The following is a 16,154-nucleotide window of genomic DNA, read 5'->3' as shown; positions in this document are numbered from 1 at the left end:
ACGTCTTCTTCCTGGAGGGTTAAGTGGCTGAGCGGACACCGGTGGGCAAGAGGCCCTGGCGGGCTTGTTGAAGGACTCAAAGGTGACGTCTGGGAGCCTGGCGGGACTTTCTCCCTGTCAGCCTAGAGGCACTTTTAGAGGAGCGTGTCTGTTTGGCAGTCTTCGTGTCTCATAATTCATAACTAAGGTAGAGGGTACACATTCAGTTTGCAGTAAAACCTCAAACCCACCTCCACTCCCAGCCGGCCACTTCTCTCCCGGTTCCCTTCTCTGCCCTCCACAGGTGAGAACAAGTGTCCTGGGCCGCCCCGTGGTGCCCCAGGCTGCCCGCCCTGAAACTGCCTCGCTGTGTGCCCTTGGGCAACCCCGCCCTGCTCCGTGCCTCAGTTTCCCCACTCATAGAGGCTCCACAGGTGACACACCTGGCTCCGGGCCCCGATCGGCCGCCGGGCCCCGCGGGGCGGAAACCCCGCGCCGAGCCTCCCAGAGGCACCTCCAGGGGAGGGCGGGGAGCGCGGGGAGGGGCCGCGGGGACCTGGGCCGCTGGGGCCGCCTGGCCGCCGGCCGGCTCCGGGGGGCGCCCGCGGGAGGGCGCGGCTGGCGCGGGGGGCGCGGGCAGCGGCGGCGGGGGGCGGAGACGCGGCGCGGCTTCCGCTCCCGCGCGCCTAGCTCCCTCCTCCCCGTAGTCCTGGTCCGCGGCGCCCGAGGGGGGAGGCGGAGGCGCCGGGAGCCGCGCGAGGAGCCGCCGCCGCCGCGCCATGGAGCCCGAGTGAGCGCGGCGCGGGCCCGTCCGGCCGCCGGACAACATGGAGGCAGCGCCGCCCGGGCCGCCGTGGCCGCTGGTGCTGCTGCTGCTGGCGCTGTGCGGCTGCCCGGCCCCCGCCGCGGGTAGGTGGGCGCGGGCCGGCCGGGGGCCGCGGGCTGCTCGGACAATGGCCCGGGCAGCCCCGTGGCCAAGTGCGCGGGCGCCCCCGCCGTCTCGGAAGCGACTTGGCGAGTTGGGTGCGAGTTGGGGCGCGCGCCCGGGATCCCCCTGCCGTCCCCGGCGTCCCCGCCACGCGCGGGCCCTTTGTCTCCCCGCCCGGGCCCTCCCCGGGGACGCTGCGTCCCGGGCTGGCGAGGAGGGCGCGCGGGCCGCGCCCGCTCCGCCAGGTGCGGCGCGGGCGGGTCCTCACCTGCCCGTGCCCGCGGGAAGCCGGGAGCCGAGCCCGCGCTGGGCCCGTGTGGCCCGGGCCGGGCACCGAGCGAGGACTTGGGACGCGGAGGCGGGCCTGGCCCGGGGAGCCGGTTCGCGAGCCTGTTTCCAGCGGCCGCGCGGCCGGCCCGCGTGCTCCGAGGACGGGCTGAAGTTGCAGCGAGAAAGTTCTGAGCCCGGGCGCGGGGCGGCCTGGCCGGTTTCGCTGCCCCTGTGAGCCGCGTGGCTGTGGGGTTCCAAGCGGACTGACACCTGCCAGGTGCCCGGGCGACCCGAATGCCCCGTGTGGCCGCCGGGTCCCCAGATGGTGTCCCTCCCCGGGTCGGCTACGCGGGGGTGACGTGGTCCCAGAGCGCGGGGCAGTGGGGGAGGCAGGCTCGTGCCTCAGTTGTACACTCCAGTGGGGAGAGGTAGGGCCGGGGAACTTTCTCTCCAACTTTTGGTGTTTCCCAAGGGGTGGAGTTGAGGTCAGGAGGACTCAGGAAACTTAAGCAGTCGTGAAACGCTACACATGTTCTTTTAATTTGGAGATTGCCATGTGGTTTTTCAAGCAAGCCTCTTGCTACCTAAATCATTCTCTTTGGATGTGCGTGTTTTGTTTTTCTGGAGTATGGCCGGCCAAGTGGCACGGCCACAAGTGCCTGTGCACGCCGGGGCTCCTGTTCTGTTTGTGGCAGTTCAGCGGGGAGGACCTCGGGCCCCTTTGTCTGGGCCTCCTTAAGGCAAACAGCTGTCTCCCTGAATATTTCCAGTGTGGATGGTGCAGCGGGGTGGCCCTGTAGTCAGATCCCCCGGGCTGCAGCCTCTGCCTGGAGGTGTAGGGGGCAGCGGGGAACAGGAGGAGCTTGGCGTTTGTTTCACGTCCTCCTGCCTCTGACCCAAGCCTAGAGATTCTATGGACAGTTTCACCCCAAATCTGCCTCTTTCAGGAGCGTGTTTACATTTTGGGGCCTTGTCTGGAGCTAGCAAAACAAGGTGAAGACAAAACAGCGACAGGATCTGGGGAGTACAGGCCAGCTCCGCTCCTTTTTCCGGAAATGCCTGGGTCAAAGAGGCAAAAGGGGCTTTGGGGAAGCTGTTTGTTTTAAAGGGGGGGGGGTTTCTAGGCCGACCACGTTGCCTTTCACCTCATTGCAGTTTTGGGTTTTGTGCACGTTTTGGGGTGATGTTGCTGGAGTCAAACGCCTGTCGTCCATGTGGTTCGAGCCCCTGAGGAGAAAGAATTACAGCTGTAGAGTTCAGTTGTGTGTGAGGCAAAAATAGAGTTGATTATTTTAACATTAGGCAGCGAGGCCTGGGAGCCCTAGCGAATGTGGTGATCCAGTCCTAAAATGGAAGGAAAGGGAGGAATCTTCTGCAGAACGGTTTTGATGTTATATCCCTGGTTTTCTGTGTGAGATACATGCCTCAGTCCCCAGCAAAGCCGGTAAGTGGGCAGCTAATTATTTTTCCTGATTGCTTCCTGTTGCAATTGGAAGCTGTGAACCCACGGAAACGGCTTTGTTCTAGTGGTCCCAGTGCTGAGAACTTCCCCAGCTCCCAAGCCCTAGTCCTCTCTGCTCGCGGCCCAAGTGCTTGTTCCAGGGCCGGCCTGTCCAGGCACCCCCTCTCCCCCTGGAGGTTCCTCCTGTAGATGCCCAAGGCCAAGGCCGGGCCCTCTGGGAGAGCCCAGCAGGGCTGACTGGGGTTAACCAAGTGCTGTGTGGAGCACCCTGAGAGAGTCCTCTCCAAAGCAGGGCCCCGTGTGTTTAGCTCTCCTCTTCAGTTCCAAGAAATTCGCCGGTGAACCCTATCCAGCATTTGTTCAGCACTTTTCTGGGGAGATCGACCTCGTGCTTCCTGTCGTTTTTGGAACCCGTTTAATTTCAGCCGTGCTGTGTCACTGCTCAGGCATTTAGTATAGAACTCACACACACGGTGGGGGATGTAGGCAGGTGAGGCCTCTGAGTTGCTTTCTCCTTTGCAGCGACGGGTTGCAAGGCTGATGGGGGTGGGGCGGGGTTTGGGGTCAGACCCACCTGGGTTTACATGTTCAGTAGCTGTTTGACTTCGGGCACCATACCTAGTTTCTGTCATCTCGCCCCGCTCCTCTCCCAGGCTGTGGGGAGCCCTAAGTGCCCTGTGTGAGACCTTTAGCCCCATCCTTGGCAGAGCTGCAGTGAGCACAGTTGTGTGTCAGAGTCCTCGATCTTTCTGGCCCCAGCCGGTCTAGAGGCGGTTATTACAATAGTCTGGATTTTTCCTGTGTGATCTTGGACATCCAGTCCACTGACCAGCTCACTCACTCACTGCTGCAGCCCTTGGGGGCAGGAGTATTTAGTTAGCACTGTGGACAGAGCCCCTGCACCCGGGGTCTGATTCCAGCCTGGCCACTTCCTGTGCTGGGAAGCTTGGGAAGCTGATGCTACCTTTGTGTGCCTCAGTTTTCTCACCTGTAAAATGGGGATAGAATCCTTCCTACCATGAATTCAGTGAGTTAACGTGCACCTGGCCCGGTGTAATGCTGTTGCTGTTTTGCTTTGGTGTCTGCTACCGTGTGAAGTGCTTGGGTTGAGTGCGATAGAATGGCAGATAAGGCCCCGCCCCTGTGGGCAGAGCTTCCCATGTAGAGGGGAGGACGGGGAAAGAAGCTGTGCAGCTATGCAGAGGTGGGCCCACGGGTGCTCCTTCACCCTTGGGGTGTCCTGCGAGAGGCCCTTAGAGGCCAGATCATGCTGTGGAGTCTGGTTGTGATCCACAAGGCAGCGGAAGCTTCTGGAAGGCTTTAGGCAGGAGTTACAGGAAATGCAAGCTACAGCCAGATCTTTCCTAGGTGAAAGGTGTCGAGTTGATTTTTTTTTAAATTGAGATGAAACTTACATAATATAAAATATTAAAGTATAGAAGACAGGCATTTAGTACGTTCACAATGTTTACAACCATCACTTCCATCAAGTTATAAGAGATTTCCATCACTCCAAAATAAAACCCATACCCATTACACAGTGACTTCCCGTTCCCTCTCCCCGGATCCCCTGGCGAACACCAGTCGGCTTTCTGCCTCTGTGGTTCTGCCTGTCCTGGGCGTTTTGTGTGAAGGGAATCTTACAATGCGTCTTCGTGGCTGACTTCCTTGGTTACTGTAACGTTTTCAGGAGTCATCCAAGTAGTACCACATATGGGTGTTTCAGCCTTTTTTTTTTTTTGAAATGGAGTCTTGCTCTGTCGCCCAGATTGGAGTGCAGTGGTGCGATCTCAGCTCACTGCAACTTCTGCCTCCTGGGTTTAAGTGATTCTCCTGCCTCAGCCTCCCGAGTAGCTTGCATTACAGGTGCCCGCCACCACGCCCGGCTAATTTTTGTATTTTTAGTAGAGACGGGATTTTACCATGTTGGCCAGGCTGGTCTTGAACTCCTGACCTCAAGTAAGCTGCTGGTCTCGGCCTCCCAAAGTGCTGGGATTACAGGTGTGAGCCACCACACCCGGCCTATTTCAGCCCTCTTTGTGGCTGAATAATATTCCATTGTGTGGAGGGACCACATTATATTCATCAGTTCATCCGCTGATTGGATTGATCTTGGTTGCGTCTCCCAGCTGGCACGAGCAGGTCTCATGCATCCTGCATCGTGGTGGAGGTGGCTGGTGGGAGGATCTGGCCTGAGACTCTCCTGCCGAGGTTCAGGAACGAGCCAGGTGATAGGGACAAGTTGGGGAGTCAGTGCTGGCATCTCAGAGGAGGGGCCTGGGCCCTGAGAGGAGTGCTGGGGGTGCAGAGTGAGGGCCAAGTTCAGGTTACAGAAGCCATGAGACAGCCGGACATCTGTGGTTTGTGAGGCCTTGGAGACACTTAATGCGCTCTCCAAATGGGGAGTCTGTTGGGGAGGCCCTGGCGGGAGCCGGGGCTGCATCCAGCTCCTCGGCTTGGTGGCCTTGTTCACTTATTTGTTCAGGAAGCAGCAGGGTGTGGGCTCCGTGCCAGGCCGCCCTGGAGGGCTGTCCTGGGGGCTGTGAGGTCCAAGTGTGATGGGCAGAGGCAGCTGTGGCTTGCTACGAGCCGGCCCCAGGGACCCACCGGCTGGCTCCGGCGGCTCTCTGCATTCTCTTCAGCTCTGGAGAGCCGTGTGCCGGCCCTCAGCCTCAGTTTCCTCATTTGTAAAACCGGGACGATGGTGTCCACCTTGCCCATGCTGGTGGGGTCCCAAGAGCTGATGTCTGGGGTGAGGGAGCTGGGGGCCAAAAGCTCCTGCCCTGGGGCATCCAGCTGTCCTTTGAAGAGTACCCCGAGGGTGTGACTGAGAGCCAGTCCCCAGCACCCTTGTCCAGATGGGGACCAGGAGGTGGGTGAAGATATTTGGGGTCTGAGCTCTGGGCTGGTTGCCCCCGAGGGGGCCTGGAGCCCTGAGTTAGGAGCAGAACGGGGTGCTGGTCCTATCCCTTCCCTATCTGGGTAGTGGGGGCTGCCTTCCTGGGTTGGAGGTGGGGGGAGCTCCCTGTGCCCCTAAGCCATGCAGAGGCATGTGCAGATGGGCTGTTCTTAGGCATGTGGGTGGCGCTCCGAGGTCCCTGCCCATTCCCAAGCCCCGTGTGGTGGTCCCTGTGCTGCAGGTCCAGCCTCTGGTTTTCAGTTTGTCCTGGTTTGCCTGTCACCTTGTAGGGGGCTGTTGACACTTTGTTGGCCTGGCTCGTGGTGTGCCACAGCCCGTGGCTGCTGGGCGACTGTGCCTCTTTCTCTCAGTGGCAGGAGCCTTATTTTCTGATTGGGCCTAATGGGCCGGAGGTTCCGCCACAGGGACACTGTTCTCTGTCCCTCGTGCTTGGGGTCTCCTGCCGTGGACCCCCTGGGAGGTTGTCCTGGGGGTGCGGGGATTGTGCTTTCTGGGTATTTTCTTATTTGCTCTATTGGAGTGTATTTAATTTAATATATATATATTTTAAACATCTTTTAGTTTGCCTTAATGTAATTTTTTTTGAGATTTAATTTTTTTTTGGTTTTTTTTTTTTTGAGACGGAGTCTTGCTCTGTCGCCCAGACTGGAGTGTAGTGGCGTGATCTCGGCTCACTGCAAGCTCTGCCTCCCGGGTTCACACCATTCTCCTGCCTCAGCCTCCTGAGTAGCTGGAACTGCAGGCACCCGCCACCACGCCCGGCTAATTTTTTGTATTTTTAGTAGAGACGGGGTTTCACCGTGTTAGCCAGGATGGTCTCCATCTCCTCACCTCGTGATCCTCCTGCCTAGGCCTCCCAAAGTGCTGGGATTACAGGCGTGAGCCACCGTGCCTGGCCTGTTTTTTTTTTTTTTTTTTTTTGAGTCTTGCTCTGTTGCCGAGGCCGGAGTACAGTGATGCAGTCACCGCTTACTGCAGCCTCTGCCTCCTGGGCTGAAGCAATCCTCTCACCTCAGCCCGCAAGTAGATGGGACCTCAGGTGTGCACTACCACGCCCAGCTGATTTTGTGGATTTTTTTGTAGAGACAAGGTTTCACTGTGTTGCCCAGGCTGGTCTTGAACTCCTGGGCTCAAGCGATCCACCCACCTCAGCCTCCCAAAGTGCTGGGATTACAGACATGAGCCACTGCGCCCGGCCTTAATGTAGTTTTTCTTGTGGTTAAACTGAGGTGAAGTTTCACTCAAGGAGGAAAGTGGTTTTTAGCCTTTTGGGGGGCTCAAGGACCCCTTCAAGGATATGATAACGGCTCCTCTCCTGAGAAGGTGCCTGGCAGGGGCGGCACAGGCTCCACTCCACCCCATTGCAAGAATCCAGGGCCCTGCAGGGCTCAGAGCCCTCTCCTTGCCTCCCTGTGGGGCATTGAGGGGCACTCACCTTCTGAGGGCCTCAGTTTCCTTTTTTTGTAAAATGGAACCAGCTGATTCCAATCTCTATGGTCTCTTCTAGCACAGAGCTTCACAGTTTTTCTTCCTTCAGGATCCTGAGGCCTCTGGACCGCTAGAGATTGGGGGTGCCCCCAGAAGAGGCGCTGCTTCTGTGCCCTCCCTCACCCCACAGTGCCTGGCTCCTTTTTTTTTTTTTTTTGAGTTAGGAGTCTCACTCACGCCCAGGATGGAGTGCAGTGGCACGATCTCGGCTCACTGCAAACTCTGCCTCCCTGGTTCAAGCGATTCTTGTGCCTCAGTAGCTGGGACTACAGGCGTCTGCCACCATGCCCAGCTAATTTTTGTATTTTTAGTAGAGACAGGGTTTTGCCACGTTGGCCAGGCTGGTCTCGAACTCCTGACCTCAAGTGATCTGCCTGCCTCGGCCTCCCAAAGTGCTGGGATTACAGGCGTGAGCCACCGTGCCCAGCCTGCCTGGCTGATTTTTTAAAATTTGTCGTTGAGATGGGTGTCTTGCTTTGCTGCCCAGGCTGGTCTTGAACTCCTGGGATCAAGTGATCCTCCCACCTCAGCCTCCCAAAGTGTTGGGATTACAGGCATGAGCCGCTTTGCCCAGCCTATTTTTATTATTATTATTATTATTTAATTTTATTTTTTCTCACTATTGCCCAGGCTGGCCTCCAACTCCTGGGCTCAAAGGATCTTCCCGCCTCAGCCTCCTGAGTAAGCTGGGACTGCAGGCATGTGCCATCACACCCTAGTTTGTACTTTTGCTTTTCTATCTTTGCTCTTGTTAAAAGCCAAGTGCCATTTCATAGTACACAGGTGCACTTTACAGCATTTACCTGATTGAGTTTTTCCAGCCTTCATTGCTGTTGCAAGGCATGCTCGCTCGTGTGTCTCTGCATGTATAAGTGTTTTTATAGGATATGTTCCTAGTCAAAGAGTGTGTCCATTTCCGTTTTTAAAGATATTGAGGCCGGGCACAGTGGCTCACCCAGGTAATCCCAGCACTTTGGGAGGTTGAGGCAGAAGGATCACTTGAGTACAGGAGTTTGAGACCAGCCTGGGCAACATTGGGAGACCCCATGTCTACAAAAAATTTAAAAAATTAGCTGAGTATGATTGCACACTCCTGTAGTCTCAGCTACTTGAAAGGCTGAGGTGGGAAAATCTATTGAGCTCAGGAGGTCAAGGCTGCAGTAAGCCATGATCACAGCACTGCAACAGATCTAGCCTGGGCAACAGAGCGAGACCCTGTCTCAAATACATACATACAAGCATACATACATACATAACTCCTAAAAGGCTATAGCAGTTCATACCTGCAAGTGTCTACGAGAACACACACTTTCCTATATCCTCTCTGATGCTGGCAATTACAAGATTTTGGTTTTTGGTGTTTTCTTTGGTCCAGTTTGGTTAAAAATTATAACACCTTTTGATTTGCACAACCCTCATTTCTGGTTTATTGGTATTTACTTTTCTGCAAATTGCCTACACTTATCCTTGGCCCATTTTTCTGTTGTCCTTTTCTTTTTTCTTTTTTTTTTTGAGACAGAGTCTCGCTGTGTCCTCCAGGCTGGAGTGCAATGACGCGATTGCCATCTTGGTTCACTGCAACGTCTGCCTTCTGGGTTCCAGCTGTTCTCCTGGCTCAGCCTCCCAAGTAGCTGGGACTACAGGCATGTGCCACCACGCCTGGCTAATTTTTGTATTTTTGGTAGAGACAGGGTTTCACCATGTTGGCCAGGCTGGTCTCGAACTCCTGACCTCAAGTGACCCGCCCACCTCTGCCTCCCAAAGTGCTGGGATTACAGACATAAGCCACGGTGCCGGCCTGTTTGTCTTTTTCTTATTGATTTGTGGGAGGTCTTTATTTGGTGTGGACTTTAATTCTTTGTTCTGTTTGTTTCAGGTTTCACTGCTGGTCTGTAGCTAGTCCTTCATCCTTGTTTCTGGTGGTACATTATCATAAAGGCATTAAGAAGCTTCATGTAATCACAACTCTATCTTTTCCCTGTGGCTTTTTTCCTATCCCTTGTTCCTCCAACTCCAGATTATAAATATATTCTCCATTACTTTCTTCCAGGAGTGTTACTGTTTTGTGTTTTACATTCAGACATTCTGTCTGGGGTTTTTTTTTTTTTTTTTTTTTTTTGTATATGGTATGAGGTAGGGGTCTGGCCAGTGAATAGGGAGTTGTCCAACACCTTGGTGGGGTGGTCCATCCTATCCATTCATTGTAAATGCTGCTCTTTTACGTGTAGTGTCCACAGACACCTGGGTCCTGATTCCAGACCCTTCACTGTGCTCCACTGCCTGTGAGTGTCTTTCTGTACCGGAACGCTGCCGTCTCCGTCTCTGAAGCATCAGAACATATTTTAAGATCAGTTGTGTAAATTCCCACCTCATTGTCCTTTTCAAAAGACGTGTTGGCTCTTCTTGCACATTTATGCTTTTGTGGTGAACTTCAGAGCCATCCTATCAGGTTCCACCCTTTGATCTCTTGATCTGGGGACGGTAAATGGTGATATCCAGCAGGTGTCAGAGGGCTGGATTTTAAATGGCCTCCGATGAGCTGGCGGTCTCAGGCTGTGGAAGTGAATTCATCTGCCAGGTGCAGTGGAGCCGGCCTTGACATTTGTGGGTTTTGCTGACATTTGTGGAAGGCTCTGGAGGTGCCCTTTGTGCCGACTTGCCCGAGCCACTCCTGCTGCCCAACTCACTCCGGCATCTGCTCAGGAAAGAAACTCTAATGCATGCTAATTTTAGCATTAGCCCGATGGCAAATATAATTGCTGAGTTAATTATCACTCCCCTCCCTAGTTCATCCCAGAGCAAAATGTGGGCACCTTTCATTTCTTCCTTGGGATGTACCCCTGTATTAGTCCAGATGGGGAGGCGGTACCTGCCTGGCAAAACTCTCAGGAAATTGCTCAACGGGGCATTAATAGCTATCCGAGCGTGTGGGCCGGGCCGGAACACACCAGCCTGGGTGCTGGGTGCCTTCCAGGCTCTGGCCACCTTGAGTTCTGCCCCAGGAAGGAGCAGACTCTCCTCTAGGGGACCTGAAGCTTAACGTCCTCACTGTATGAGATAGTTTTGGAGCAAGACATGTTCTGGGGCTTGCTTCTGTGGGTAAAGGCCATTTCTCCAAACTTTCCCCCAGAGTGAACTTGCTTCCCAAAAGGAGTCTGAATCTGGGCTTGGCTGTGCTGTCCTGGCCTCCTCCTCACTTCAGCTGGAGCCTCCAAGCTGACGTCCATGCTTATTCCTCCTCAGCACTGTAGACACAGGCCCCAGCTCTGTCCCCTGCCCTGTCCTCCACTCAGACTCCCTGGGCTCTGAGGCTTCACCTACAGGCCCTGCAGTGCATATTCAGTGAAAGGCTAGATTCAGAGCCGATGATATCAGCTTTTACTTGGTCTCCTTGCTTTCTGGAACCTCCCCTTTGCCCATTTATCTTGTGCTCTGGCCAGATTAATTTTTCTCCAAGTAGTTTTCATCACGTCCTTCCCTTTCTCAGACAGTCGTGCCCATTCTCCAGCATCTGAAGTTGGAACTTTTTGGTCTGGCAGGCTGTGCTGCCCTGAGCAGGCCTGCCCATCTTCTGCCCCTGGTGTGGGCACTTCTCTTGCCAGATCCGTCTGGAACCTTCCATGGTCCACCCAACCTGGGAGGGCCTTGAGGACAGGGGCTGTCTTCGTCTGCACCCCTCTGCCTCTAGTGTGATGTCTGGTAGATGATCAGTAACTGTTCTGAGGCCACCCAAGGCCTCATCTGTCCAGGGAGCAGATCTTGCCCATTCTTTACCTCCTCTGGCTGGAATTCTGCTGGAGCATGAGCTCCCTCTAGCCTAGGTTGTAGAACACCTGTCTGGCTGTGTGACAGCTTCTGGGCCAAGTGTGAGGATCCCCATGGTCCTGCAGCAAGAGCCCATATTTCTGGGGTGTGGGAAACCCAGTGCACCCCAAAGAGACTTGACTGTGAAGTCCCGGGTCCACGTGGTACCCACCAGCCTCCTAGGGCCCGGACCCCGTGAGATGCCACGGTGGGGGCTTGGGCATTTGCAGCCTTCACTTGGCATTCTTACCATTTTCAGGAAACTTTATATAAACATTTTTAATCATGCAAAAAGGAATTATGGAATAATAAATGTTTATATTAAAAAGTTTTGGTGGTATTTATTTATTTATTTATTTATTTTTTGAGATGGAGTCTCGTTCTGTCTCCCAGGCTTGAGTGCAGTAGCACAATCTCGGCTCACTGCAACCTTCGCCTCCCGGGTTCAAGTGGTTCTCCTGCCTCAGCTTCCCGAGTAGCTGGGATTACAGGCACCCGCCACCACGCCCAGCTAATTTTTGTATTTTTAGTGGAGATGGAGTTTCTCCATGTTGGCTGGGCTGGTCTCGAACTCCTGACTCTGGTGATCCACTGGCCTCAGCCTCCCAGAGTGCTGGGATTACAGGCGTGAGCCACCAAATCTGGCTTGGTGCTTTTTAAATTTATTTTGAGATAGAGTCTCACTCTCTTACCCAGGCTGGAGTGCAGTGGTGCCATCACAGCCTACTGCAGCCTCTACCTCCCCTGGGTTCATGTGGTTCTCCCGCCTCAGCCTCTTGAGTAGCTGGGACTACAGGCACGCACCACCGGGCCCAGGTAATTTTTTTAAAAACTTTTTTTGTAGAAATGGGGTCCCTCCATGTTGCCCCGCTCATTTGGAACTCCTGGGCTTAAGTGATCCTCTTGCCTCAGCTTCCCAAAGTACTGGGATTATAGGTGTGAGCCACCGTGCCTGGCTACTTTGGTACTTTTGAATTAAAACTATAGAGTGGGTGACTGAGTGATATTTTTAATGCGTTCTCAAGAATTTGAACATGAAGAGAGTGTCACCCTCCCAGGTTGTGCCCCCGGGAGTTCATGCACTTGCCATCTCATTGCTGCTCAAGGGGCCCAGGGAGTTTGCTGCAGTGCCGGAGGACTCCTGGGTCTGGGCTGTGCTTCCCCGCAGCCGCCTGCTCCCTTGGGACGCTCATTCATTTGCTGTGGCCACTGTCACCCACAGCCCTTGCCTCATAGACTCCACTGCAGCTCTGGTTACAAAGAGCAAGTGGTCAGGGACTCCTGACCTGCCATGCAGGGCCCCGTGGGCTTGTGGTGGCTTTGGTGCCATCTGCTGCATCTGCCTCTTAGAGCACGGAGTTCTCCCTCTCAGGAGGGCTGAGCTGCTGGAGCTCTAGTCCTGCCACAGAGCAGCCCCCAAGTACGGCATTGCCTGTTCGTGTGGAGCAGGTGACTACCTGGCTGCGGGCAGAACAGCAGGCCATGGCTCTGGTAGTGGTCTGTGACAGCATATCACCCTGTGGGGCAGATCCCCAGGACCTAGTGGGGTGGGATAGTGAGAGCTGCGTCCACAGGGGAGGCTCAGAGACTTGTGTGCCCAGCGTGGCCCTGTGTGCTGATCCAGCTGGGCTCTGCCCTGTGTGGCCCCCAGGGTGCCCGGCGTGTGCCCCAATGGCCTGGGGCAGAGCTCCAGAGAGCCACGGCTGGCCGAGGGCTCACGGATTCTCACCCGCTCCCCCCACGCCTCAGGAGACACCTGGGCAGCGAACAGCTTGAGGTGTGCGGAGGATGGCTCACGATGGGAGGGAAGGACAATGGGCACTTTCCATCTCTTTGGCCACCAGTTTTAATTAAAAAAAAAATTTCCATCTGTTTTGAAAAGTTTTATCCTGTTAAGGAAATGACGTTTATTAAGCAACAGCCCCTTCTGCTCATCGTCCAGCTGTGCTCGCTGGCAGAGCAGAGGCTGGTGGGATTCCGCCTGCTCTGCACCAGGAGGTGCCACTTGGCTTCCCAGTGTCGAAGGCCTTCTTGGACCCAGTGCACCTTCACGGCCCCGTGGGCTGTGGGTCCCTGGGTTAGGCATGACTGACTTGGAGGGTGATGAGAGATCTCCTCCAGGATCCAGGCAGGTCTGGCACGCTGCTGGGTGCTAGGCACTGGGCTCTGGGCGACCTCCTTGCTCTGCTTTCCTCTGAGGGTTGAGGGAGCCCTGCTCAGAGACCACCAGGTGAGCTCTGGGGGTCCCTCTGGGCTCCTGTGCCCTACACAGCCCGGTTCTGACCACAGACCTCCTCCATCAGGGTGGAATATAGCCCTGAGCGGGATACCACCACGCCCGTCACCCCCCACCCCTGGAGTCCCTGACCAAGGCCCTTCTGGGTGCTTAACCAGTGATCTGATCTCACCACAGTCAGGGATTAGGGCCTCTCCCGGAGGGCTGGGGTCCGATGGAATGATGTGTTTCAGGTGGGGAGCAGGTTCAGGGATGTCCCCAGCCTCACTGGCTGTTGTTGGCAGAGCAGGACGAAAGGCAGATGTGAATGCAGAATTGGGATCACGCCCTGACCCGTGTGATCCGTGAGGCCCTTGAGCGAGAGGGATGCACTCAGTCGAAGTGCCCCCCTCTTGCTTTGCGTTAGTGTGAAGAGGAGGGGTGGGCCCTGTTCTGTTCTTGGCTGCCCACAGCACCTAAGGCCAGCTTGGTCACCAAGGCATCCTGGAAGGTCACCACAGGTGGCACAGGTGGCTTGGGGTGTGCTGGGCAGCAGCCACTATGCAGCGCTGGCGTCCAAGCAGAAGCTGCTGTTTTGGACACCCGAGGTATTCCCAGCCTCCTTCTCCTACTCCGAGGTTTGCTGGAGTCGCTGAGGGGGCAGTAGCGAGCTGCAGGGTCGGGGTCCTGGGGGTTGTGTGTCTGCGCAGCCTCCAGAGAAGCCCCTGCAGGCCCCCCTCACCCGTTCCTGCCTGACCTGCTGTTCTGTCCTGCTCCTAGCTCTGCGGTCTTGGACAAGCATGTTAACTGCTTCAGAGCTCAGTTTCCCCATCTGTAATAGGGAATGATCTTTATGCTCCCACAGGCTCGTCCTGAGGCTGCAGAGAGGTGGTGTTCAAAAGTGCCTAGCTCAGGGCCTGGCTCAGTGATGGTTAGCTGTTAGGGTTACCATCGCATCGCAATTGTTAACTCCATGGTGAGGACCCCCCGGGGACTCTGGACTTGTCCAGCTCAGCTGAAAGGCTGCTTGGCTGAAACCATCTCAGCTCTGCATAGTGTGGCCTGTGGGTTGCGCCTATGAAAGCATGGAGCCTATTCAGTTGGTACCGAGTGTGCGTCCTTGCCTAGCTGGCCTCGGCATTTATTTTGTAGCTGGAGCCCTGGTGGGATGGGGTCAGGTGGGCTCTGGGAGTCTGGGGGACAGGTGCAGGTACCTTCGGGTGCCCCTCCCCTGGGGGCCTCTGCTTTGTCAGAAGTATGGCTGGGGGCTGGGGGCTGACCATCTATTTGTAGGTGTCACCAGAGCAGTCCCCGCCTCTCCTTTTCAGAGGACATTGTTGAGGGGACCCTGCCATCTTCATCTGGGCTGGCTACTTCCCCGGGGGGGGGGGGGGCGGTGCTTCTCCCGGCTGACCAGCAGCCCTTTGTGGCCCCCTGCATCAGCGCTTCCCCACTCAGCTTCACTGCTGAAGGCAGGGCCAGTTTGGGCACCAGGTTCTTCCCCCTCTGCCCAAGATCCCTGCCCACCCACCTTCCCTCGCCCTGGTCGTGACGGTCAGTGCCTTTGCCCCGCTCTGACGACCAGGCCCTGTGTGCAGTTGGCGCTCCATGGTTGCTGAGAGATGTGCTCTCCAGTCTGTGGGCCAGATGGGGCCTCTGAAGTGGAGGGGGGCCCACCCTCTCTCCTGCAGCCTGCTGTGGCTCCCCATCGCCTCTGGGATGAGAGCAGACCCTGCGAAGCCTTGAGCTCCTGGCCCTCCAGCTGTGAGCCCAGGTGGGACCACCCAGTTACAAGAGCGTTAGGCCTGGCTGTGTAGGAGACGTGTGTCTCCACACTGGAGCCCTTGCGGCACACAGGAAGCCTTCATGGTCCTCATGGTGGAGAGGGGTCCCTGGGGAGGCATGGAGTCTCGCTCCTAGGTTGCTGTGTGGCTTCAGCGCTCTGTACCTCCATGCCCCTGTCCTGCAGATGTCAACACCCAGTTGAGGAGAATGTGGACTTTGCCCAGTGTTGTGCAGGGATGGTGGGGCCAGGCTGGAGCCCACGTGTCCTACCTTCGCCCTGTCCAAGGTGGGGGTTGTCTGCCCTGGCCAAGCTGTGCTGCCCGTCCCTGCCCGCCCCAGCAGGTGGGGGCCTGGGGTGGGATCCCACCCATAAGCAGTAGAGGCTTGTTGACTCGCTGGCCTCCCAGGCTCCCCCTCCAAAGCCAAGTCCTCCCCAGGATGGTTCTTGCCCCCTGAGAAGGGGCAGCATGGGTGCTGGGCTGCAGCGAGACGCTCTTGGTTCCATTTCCTCATCGTCCCGGGGACGGAGGGCTTGTCCTGGAGCACAGGACCGGGATTGTGCTGAGGTCCTGGGAGGCCACGGTCCTGAGGGGACGCAATGAAGGCCAGGAGGGGACAAGCATCCCTCCGGGTATGGGGAGGGTCACCCCAGCGCCTCCGCGGATCTGACCCACTGGCTGTGGCTCCTGTGCTTGACCCTTTTTGCAAAGATATCCAGGGGTCTTTCAGTTGCCCCCGCCTTAGGCAGCATGAAAACAATTTAACTCTTGGAGAAAGAACCTGGGAATTGATCCCCCCGTCACTGATCACGCAAGTATGACTTTGCATTGGTTTCTTGGTCCCCTTGTGCCCAGTCTCCCCATCTGTAAAATGGGGTGACAGTAGCTCCATCTCCTATGAGGACTGAGTGAAGTCAGGAACCAGAAGCAGCTCCCACACGAGACTCAGTAACGTGACAAGCGTTGGAGGGTAGGGACCCATGAAGCTAGGCCCGGCGCCTTAGGAAAAAGAGGGAGCTTTCCTCCAGGTTCCCCCCGGACGGAATCTGTTTCGTCCTGTGCACCTGCCCGCAGAGCCCCTCGCACGCTGTCAGTCCATAGTGAATGCTTGGTGGAAGAGTTCACCCAGGGCCTGCAACACCATAGTGCTCACCTTCTCCAAGTTCCTCTTAACTTCCAGACTCAACACTTAAACTTGATTCCAAGGAAATCAAAGCTGATCGTCAACACCGGACTTTGCAGGCAGCTCCCAAACCCACATGCATATTTACAACTAAGAAATGCCAGTTCCTCAAAGAATGTTA

At 56.1% G+C, this 16,154-nt stretch overlaps 1 protein-coding gene across 3 annotated transcripts in view; it reads left to right on the top strand.

Moving 5' to 3' along the window:
* The first annotated feature begins 681 nt into the window (after positions 1–681).
* The window catches only part of LRP5 (LDL receptor related protein 5), a 142,954-nt gene continuing 127,481 nt past the window's right edge, over positions 682–16,154 (top strand). Inside the window, exon 1 of one of the 3 annotated variants that reach the window (XM_024255552.3) lies at positions 682–888. In XM_024255552.3, the coding sequence (XP_024111320.1) occupies positions 807–888 (82 nt within the window). In that variant the 5' untranslated portion in view covers positions 682–806. The remainder of the gene's footprint in view (positions 889–16,154) is intronic. The other 2 variants (XM_063728052.1, XM_063728053.1) reach the window with 2 other exon arrangements.

The sequence above is a fragment of the Pongo abelii genome, chromosome 9 (assembly GCF_028885655.2).
Source record: "Pongo abelii isolate AG06213 chromosome 9, NHGRI_mPonAbe1-v2.0_pri, whole genome shotgun sequence".
Classification (NCBI taxonomy): Eukaryota; Metazoa; Chordata; class Mammalia; order Primates; family Hominidae; genus Pongo; species Pongo abelii.
The sequence above is the reverse complement of the archived record's forward strand: the minus strand, read 5'-3'. Positions and strand labels throughout refer to the sequence as shown.